The sequence below is a fragment of the Priceomyces carsonii genome (assembly GCF_900007245.1).
Source record: "Priceomyces carsonii strain CBS4050 genome assembly, scaffold: Debaryomyces_carsonii_scaffold_1, whole genome shotgun sequence".
NCBI lineage: Eukaryota > Fungi > Ascomycota > Pichiomycetes > Serinales > Debaryomycetaceae > Priceomyces > Priceomyces carsonii.
Genome location: NW_026946674.1, coordinates 292,768 through 301,303, shown reverse-complemented (window position 1 = coordinate 301,303; position 8,536 = coordinate 292,768). Strand labels below are relative to the sequence as shown.

At 37.4% G+C, this 8,536-nt stretch overlaps 6 protein-coding genes across 6 annotated transcripts; 3 read left to right on the top strand and 3 right to left on the bottom strand.

The window, feature by feature from the left end:
• Nucleotides 1-474, top strand: PRCAT00000167001 (uncharacterized protein; the record flags this gene model as incomplete). The annotated part of the gene is made up of 1 exon (XM_062951477.1): nt 1-474. The coding sequence occupies one exon, from the start codon at nt 1-3 to the stop codon at nt 472-474; it is 474 nt and encodes a 157-aa protein (XP_062807018.1).
• A 111-nt stretch (nt 475-585) lies between these two features.
• Nucleotides 586-1,131, bottom strand: NIP7 (ribosome biosynthesis protein; the record flags this gene model as incomplete). The annotated part of the gene is made up of 1 exon (XM_062951466.1): nt 586-1,131. The coding sequence occupies one exon, from the start codon at nt 1,129-1,131 to the stop codon at nt 586-588; it is 546 nt and encodes a 181-aa protein (XP_062807017.1).
• Nucleotides 1,132-1,319: 188 nt separating this feature from the next.
• Nucleotides 1,320-2,993, top strand: PRCAT00000165001 (pseudouridine synthase; the record flags this gene model as incomplete). The annotated part of the gene is made up of 2 exons (XM_062951455.1): nt 1,320-1,516; nt 1,571-2,993. 2 exons carry the CDS (start codon nt 1,320-1,322, stop codon nt 2,991-2,993), a joined length of 1,620 nt encoding a protein of 539 aa, XP_062807016.1.
• A 185-nt stretch (nt 2,994-3,178) lies between these two features.
• Nucleotides 3,179-4,501, bottom strand: HRR25 (serine/threonine protein kinase; the record flags this gene model as incomplete). Its single annotated transcript, XM_062951443.1, has 1 exon — nt 3,179-4,501. One exon carries the CDS (start codon nt 4,499-4,501, stop codon nt 3,179-3,181), a length of 1,323 nt encoding a protein of 440 aa, XP_062807015.1.
• An 812-nt stretch (nt 4,502-5,313) lies between these two features.
• On the bottom strand, nt 5,314-5,826 carry PRCAT00000162001 (uncharacterized protein; the record flags this gene model as incomplete). Its single annotated transcript, XM_062951432.1, has 1 exon — nt 5,314-5,826. The coding sequence occupies one exon, from the start codon at nt 5,824-5,826 to the stop codon at nt 5,314-5,316; it is 513 nt and encodes a 170-aa protein (XP_062807014.1).
• Nucleotides 5,827-7,367: 1,541 nt separating this feature from the next.
• On the top strand, nt 7,368-8,498 carry IPL1 (aurora kinase; the record flags this gene model as incomplete). The annotated part of the gene is made up of 1 exon (XM_062951421.1): nt 7,368-8,498. The coding sequence occupies one exon, from the start codon at nt 7,368-7,370 to the stop codon at nt 8,496-8,498; it is 1,131 nt and encodes a 376-aa protein (XP_062807013.1).
• Nucleotides 8,499-8,536: the final 38 nt, after the last annotated feature.

The following is an 8,536-nucleotide window of genomic DNA, read 5'->3' as shown; positions in this document are numbered from 1 at the left end:
ATGGGAGATTTTTTCATGCGTGTTGCTGCTGGAACTTTGGAATTTTCGAAGGGCGGCGTTTTGATAGCTGAAACTAATGATGTTGCCAGAAGTTTAACCCTTCCAGTTGGACTTGGTTTGCTGGAATATGATCCATATACTAAAGGCGATGTCTGCGACTATGGTGTTGCAAACGCAATGCTCCAAAATGGTGGAATCAAAAGCTTGATCATCAAAAATCTTTCAAAAGAGCACACTAGAAATTTGTTACAATTTTGGAAATCCGCCGGTATTATGACAGCCAGAGAGTATCCATGCAAAGTGGCTCAAAACAATTTAGATAAGTTAGAAGATGAAGTGAAGACTAAAAGACTAGGTGGGGGATTCGAGAATGAAGTTTCTCCTGATCATTTTGAAAAGCTAGTTCAAAACTACTTTTCTATATCGTCTGGTAATCCGGGTTTTTTGCTTAAATCTGTTGCATTGTCATACTAATGTAGATTTAATAAGATACTTCTCATGTAAATAGATTATGTCACGTATAAAATATATAAGTTTACTTCAGTTCTTAGTGTGTTTCTTGAATACATATAAACCTGGCATACATTAAGTAAAAAGGCTGTCTTCGTCACGCAAGTATTCTCCAATATCTCCTTGTCTAAATGCTACTATTGCGGTAGGCTGTAAATTTCTCGCATCAATAGTGGATTTGGCACTTACTCCAAAACCGATGGGTATATCGCTCATGGAATAAACTATGATACCGGCGTGTTCTGGAATATCTTCAGACATCCTTCCAATATGTGCTTTTAAAACATGGTTTCCATACATGAACGGCATTTCGCCATTCTGCTTCACCCAAATCTTATATTTAGCATATTTGGACAAGTAAGGTAATGCTGTGATGTGTAGACGAAATTTTCCTGTCTTTGTGAATTTACCGATGCAAGTTCCTAGGGACATTAGCTTTGGTCTCATAACTGAGGTAGCGAGCTTGGCTATAGATTCAGAGACATAATATACTCTGTCCTTTTGCAATCTGAAAACGTATGGATCGTTTGGATTATCGATCAAAAATGTTATATTTCTGCCAATATAGTTTGCCAACTTCTCAAACACTACCTTTGTCTCAACTTCAGTCAAGGACCTCATCGTGAAATAGTCAAATCAGTTTACGTACAAATGTATTCTTTTTTCAATTAAAAGATTGGTATTTCATACCTTACTTTCAGAAGAGTTGGAATTTTTCACATCACCCGTCACGTGATCCGATGACTTGTGAGTCTCCAGAAATTTTTTTGAAGAAAGCTCATTTTTCATTTCAACTTCATATATCGGAAATGAATGAATCACCGCATATTGATTTAAATAAGCAAAGTAGCTCTATCTCGCTTGTCAGTGAAAACGATGACACGGTTGATAACTCAGCTTATAAAAGGGGCCAACAAAGCAAATGGTCCCGTACTCGTAGAGGGGACAAGCGAGATGATAGTTCGAAGAGACAAAGAAAAACGCTCGAAAGAGATTATAAGAACGAGTAGGTATGTTTGGCTATGATATAATTTTACTAATGATACTAACTGATCTTTAGGGAATATGTCCCACGATTAGACGAAAATGGAAATCCTCTTCCAAAATCTGAGAGGAAACCTAAAAAAAAGGTAGCATGTATGATTGGATATTGTGGTACGGGCTACAATGGAATGCAAATTCAAAACAACCCTGATGTGAAGACAATTGAAGGTGACTTGTTTCAAGCATTTTCAAAAGCAGGTGCGATCTCTCCAGAAAATGCTGACGACTTGAAAAAGAACGGATTTATGAGAGCTGCTAGAACTGATAAGGGAGTTCACGCGGCTGGAAATGTTATTTCTTGCAAATTGATCATTGAAGATGAAGATATCAAAGAAAAGATTAATAGGGAATTGCCGGAACAGATTAGAATTTGGGGAATTGAAAGAACAAATAAATCTTTTGATTGTCGAAAGATGTGTTCCTCGAGAATATATGAATACTTGTTACCTACCTATAGCTTGTTGCCTCCAAAACCAGGATCCGTTTTGAGTAATTTGATGAATAGCAAAAACAAAGCGAATCCAGGAATTATTCGAGTTGATAAGGAAGGAAATGACTGGTGGCAGAAAACAAAGTTGGCTATCGAAGAAAGTGGAATCACCACCGATCAATTGATTCGTGTAGAGCTGTTGTTGACTAAAAGTTCGTCTTCTTTAGGAGAATCAAGGGAACCTTTAAAGTTATACGATGAAAATGGGACTATAACTGAATCTGGAAAGTTGATCAAATCTGTTAAAGCTATTGAGAATCAAAGGAGAAGGTCTTACAAAGTTTCTCAAGAAAGGCTAAATTTATTCAGACAAGCTATGGATCAATATGAGGGGTCTCACAATTTCCATAACTTCACCTTGGGTAAACATTACAAGGATCCCTCAGCCAGAAGATATATCATAAAATCGTCTGTCTCCGATCCATTTGTCATAGATGGTACCGAGTGGGTGTCTATCAAGATTCATGGTCAATCATTTATGTTGCATCAAATTAGAAAAATGATTGCTATGGCGGTATTAGTAATTAGAACTGGATGTCCTCTCGACAGAATTAACAATTGTTATGGTCCGACGAAGATAAATATACCTAAGGCTCCTGCCTTAGGCTTGCTTTTAGAAAACCCGGTATATGACGGTTACAACTCAATGTTGGAGAAATTTGGGTATAATAAAATAAACTTTCTAAAATATGAGAAGGAAATGGATGAATTCAAAATGAAATTCATTTATGACAAGATTTATGGTGAGGAAATAAAGGAGAATGTATTTTATGGCTTCTTTGGGTTCATAGACACTTTTAAAGGAAAAGAGGATTCAGATGAAGGTAAACATATATTTGATTTCTTGGGAGCTGTTTTTAACTCTGGTGCTGATGAGAAAAAAGACTACTCCAATGATAAAGACCACAACGATTTAATAAGTGAAGAATCTGAACTTCAAAAGATCTAATAATAATTCGACACATACATAGTTTCTTATTTATATTTCAATTGGGAGATTTCTTCGATTGTTCCCAATATTATTGATATTCTAATACCATTCTGGGCATGTGTATCATTTAAATCTAAATATTTGAAAGATTCGAATCAAAATAATGAAGAAAGAAATTAGAACGATGACAACAGTAACCCAAACTAAATCCACGCAGGGTTATCTCCATTATGTGGGGATGGTTGGACGTTCTCTCGACGAATTATTTTTGGTTTGTCATCTTGGGAAGGAACTTGTGAGGCGCTAGTATAAAGATGAAAGCTAGGGCTGCTTTGATTTTGATAATTCATTTTTAATTTTGGCTTCTGAACCAATGGCTGTTGCATATGTTGTGAAGAAAATTGTAGCTGGTTTAATTGGCGTTGGTCAACATTGTCTTGACCTGAATTAGTGAAATTTTGATTTGGTGGTTGTGGTGCAGCTGCCTGTAAAGGTTGTTGTTGTTGTTGTTGTTGTTGTTGCTGTTGCTGTTGCTGTTGCTGTTGCTTTTGTTGCTGTTCCTGTTCTTGTTGTTGCTGTTGTAGTTGTTGTGGTTGTTGATCTTCGATCACCTTTCCTTGTTCTCTCTGTTTCTCCTGTTGGAACTTGTACAAAGTCCAATCGAATACATAATCATACCTATAATTTTCTCTCTTGAATAGATCTCTAAATATTTTTCTTAAATACGGGTAATCCGGCTTGTCATCAAACCGCAAGGTTTTGATGTAGTTCATGTAATCCAAAAATTCTTTCGGGAGACCTTTTGTCAAGATATCATTTGGTGTCGTCATCTTTTTTTCCATAATCCTATCGTACTTTTGTCTTTTGGTTGCTGCCTTCAAACCTTGCCACGGTAAAGAGCCCCTGCAAAAGTAAATCAAAACGTAACCCAAGCTTTCTAAATCATCTCTCCTTGACTGTTCTATTCCCAAATGAGTATTAACAGATGCATATCTCGCAGTACCAGTCAAATTCTTATTTTCTCTATACGGTATATGTAAATGAGTTCTTGGATCCCTATACTTTTTAGCCAATCCAAAATCAATAACATTAACTTGAGAGCCTCTCCTACCAATACCCATTAGAAAGTTGTCAGGTTTAATGTCTCTATGAATGAAACATCTTGCATGAATATATTCAATACGACAAATCAATTGATCTGCCAACAATAAAACAGTTTTATAAGTAAACTTACGATTACAATAGTTGAACAAATCTTCTAATGAGGGTCCTAAAAGGTCTATAACCATCGCATTATAATCGCACTCTGTACCGTACCATCTCACAAATGGAATTCCAACGCCACCACTCAAAGCTTTATAAACTTTTGCTTCATACTCCAACTGAGGATGCTTTGCCTTAGTATTTTCTAACTTAATAGCAACCTCCTCTCCAGAGATAATATTAGTACCTAGGTAGATATCACCAAAAGATCCTGAACCAATTTTACGTCCGATACGGTATTTCTTACCTACCCTTAAATCCATATTCTTGATCTCAGTGAACAGTTATTTATTATTAGAGTAAAACAAAGATCCTTAGTCCTTTTTTCTTTCGTAGGCTTCACTGGAACTTGAAAATGCTCACAAATAATAGATCTACTCTTTTCTAATCCAGTTTAAGAAAATGCAAAGATTTTCAGCCTTTAATCTGATATCAATAATGACGAAGGGCTAAATAAAACTAGCCTCTGGCTTACTCTGCCGCTAGATGATATCCAACTCTATACCTGAGTCGTTTACTTTTCTCGGTGCAACGATTCAATTTAACCGCCAACGCTCACAGGGGAAAAGGGCCACAGAACGACTGCTTCAAAAAGCAAAAAAGAAATTGTCGTGAAGAAAACCGTGACACAAAGTTGAAATTAAATATCACACTATCGTCAAAGGCGAGGTCAAACAGTTTATCAGTTTCAAGTGAGTGACAGCAGTTACAGATCTGGGTTTTTCAATATACAAAATTTTGGCTAATCAATATTAAAATTAAGATAAAAACAGAGAGAATCAAAAGTATAGCTATATACTTAGTATAGTGGTCTGCAAGCAAAGTTGTTGCTAGTGATAGCAAGTTCAACACGTTATGCAAGAGAACACTTATATATACCTCTAACTTGAGATCAAAAGATATTAAATAAGAAATAGAAGCGATAGAGCCCAAATATTGATACCGTTTTAAGGGGGAAACAAACAGAATGGTTGCAAGGAAAAATAATATCGCACGCACACTCGCACCTACGGCTGTGTCAAAGACGGGTGCTCTTATTAAAAGTTTCTAATTGTAACATCGACAAGAAGATAACTCAAGCTGAAGTCTCCTTCTTTGCTGGCTTCTTAAACTTAATCCAGAACTTCTTGAATATATCGTTTTTCTTAGTAGCCTTCCCAACTTTCGTAGAGGAGTCTTCAACTTCTGCCTTCGCGTTCTCACCTTCTTTAGCCAACTCATCGGCTTTATCCGAAACTGCTTCCTTGGTTTCCTTAGCCTTCTCGGTTGCTGATTCCTTGGTATCCTTAACTTTATCGACGATTTCTTCCTTCTTGCTAGTCTCGGCTCCAGCGGATTCTACCTCTGGTTCATCCTTCTTAGCGGGTTCCTCTATCTTATCACCAACGTCCTTCACTTCGGAGTTGACTGCATCTTTAGCTTCTACAACATCTTCCTTAGCACCATCAGCCACGGTCTCGCTGCCTTCGGTGGCTTCAGCGCCCTTGGAAGTTGTTTCTTTTGTATCCTTGTTTGCACCCTCTAAGCTCTCCAGGGAGTCATTAGTGAAAATCTTAGATGTTCTCTTTAATGTATCTTTTATACCCATTGTCTTATGATGTCTGTAGTATAATAGTTCTACGTATTGTAATGTGCTTATATATGGCTAAAAAGCAGAACTAAAATATTTTGTGCAGCTGCTTCCATATTTATATTTTTTCTAGTGTGTTTTATTATGTACCAGCACCCGGCTTCATTATTTCCAATTTCGACACTAGCAAAATCAAACAAAAGAGTGCGTGATCGAATGCCTTAAAATTTGTTTACCATCTGTATTTTGTTTTTTACTCAGTGATGCTTTTCATCTCATTACCATCGAAACGTTTACAGTCCTCTACTGAAATCTACAAGGAGCCTACATTAGAATCGTAGTTTACTATATTATGACATCTCTTCTGCTTGGCGGTTTCAGGTCTGCTGTATAAGCATATTAATTAATTAATCGGGTTATTACCAAAGCCACAATCAAACAAAAATTAAATTTGAAGAACATCTTGAGTAGGTTACACAGGACGCTTAAGAATCGAATGAAAGGCATATTACTGAAGTTCATATCTAAGCGGTTATCATGCTTCCACTTTTCTTTCTAATCGGTGACAAATCTAGCCACCTTAAGTCATGAAGAAGATTTTAGGGAGATGCAGCGATCTGTGACTTTTTCGACCGTGACTCTCAGCCGTACACGCATTCTGCTTGTTCTGCTACTTGTTTGTACCAAGTTCTGCACATGCGACTCTACTACGTTCAAGCCGCATTCATAAATCCCAAACTGTATTTTTCCCGCCTAATTGACGAAGCTTCGGCTGCAGCTGCGATACAACGAAGTTTCTTCTGTAATATAGCCGTGCCTTTCCTTACTCCCGGTTCAGCTTTGTTTAAACGGTACAACTTGGCCAGCTAAAAGGCAGCTATGGATTGACTGTTGAATAAGGAGATAGCAAATTAGAACTGGTCAGGCGCCCTGTCTCCCGTGCCAGATAACGGTTGAATAGTCAGATGGAGTGCCACGAGCCCGGTATTTTAATCACAAGAGGGCCAGAAGTGTAAATAGGTTTTAATCTTTGGTGCGAAGTATTTTTACAATAGAGAGCAAGATAAATTGCTACGGGTGACAGGGATGTCTTCCGAGTCCACGTTCAGACACAATAGCAAACGTTATCTACATTTTTTTTGCTGCGGCTTTAATCTCGGTTTTAATTCTACATGTTTACCAGTGAAGCGCAGCTCGTTTCTACTTTGAGGATCAAGCTTCTCGCAGATCAGACGAGTAGAGAAAGGCTCCAAGGCGGCTCCTTGATAAGACTGTATATACTACGGATTCACTCTCGGACTATTTTTAGCAATGTAGACGTTTTAATATTTTGACACTGCTAGACCGCGTAGTTCTGGTCGAATTGAATCTTCTCTTTTCAGACTTGTACGTGGAAACGGATCTGAATATCGAGTCACGTGATGTTTATTTTTGATGTCTAACTAGTTCATAGAACCGCAAAACACCAAGGGGTTGTTAAACACGTAAGAAATTGAACTTTAAAACCAAGTTTGTGAAGTTCTGAATCTTATACTTTTGGTCAGCATACATATTAGGCGATGTCACCTAACTCTTCGTCTAATCAGTTGCGAAGGTTGGAGAGCAGAATTGAAAGTCTTTCTGAAGCCCTTTCACGACCGGCGCTACAAGCGTCAAATCAACCTAGAAGGCCATTGACAAAATTTCAGTTGAATACGTTTGATACGGCTTCTAATATTGTGAAGAATTCCTCAAAAAGGTCGCCCAGTTCGTTGTCCTCGAGCTATATTCCTGTGAAGCTGCCAGCTAAGAAGCGAGTGAAGAAATCCAATCAACCTACAACCGAGAGAGTGGGTAATCTAAATGATGTATTGCTTGAAAATGCATCCTCACTATTCAAGAGGCTTTCTTTAGAAGACTTTGAAATAGGGAGAACGTTGGGTAAGGGTAAATTGGGTAAAGTGTATTGTGTGAGACACAAAGAATCAGGCTACATTAGTGCATTAAAGGTTATGTCAAAAAAGGAACTTCATGAGCTAAAATTGGAAAACAATTTTCGAAGAGAAATAGAGATCCAGGCGAATTTAGTACATTGCAAAATTGCAAGACTTTATGGGTTTTTTTATGATACCAAGAACGTATACTTAATATTAGAATATGCCATTCACGGAGAATTATATCAGCACTTGAAGAAGCAAAGGCGCTTCGATGACGTAACCGCATCTCATTACATTTATCAAGTAGCATTAGCATTATCTTATTTGCATTCAAAGAACATAATTCATAGGGATATAAAACCGGAGAATATATTACTTTCATTTGATAATTCAATCAAATTAAGTGACTTTGGCTGGTCTGTTCGACACTCGCCGTCCACAAAAAGGTTGACAATCTGTGGTACATTAGACTACTTACCTCCCGAAATGATTGAATCTAGTGATCATGACTTCAGTGTGGACATATGGTCGCTAGGTGTTTTATGTTACGAGTTTTTAGTAGGAAAGCCACCTTTTGAAGAAATCGATAAAAATGCAACCTATAAAAGAATAGCTAAGGTGGAATTAAAAATTCCCAGCTATGTCGGATCTGATGCAGCAGATCTCATTTCAAAATTATTGCAAAAGAACCCTAAAAGTCGACTTCAGTTAAAGGATGTTTTTAACCATCCTTGGATCGTAAATAACAGGCCCTTTTGGCCCTGCGAAGAATAGACTTCATATTTATGAAATTACATACTTAATTAATATAT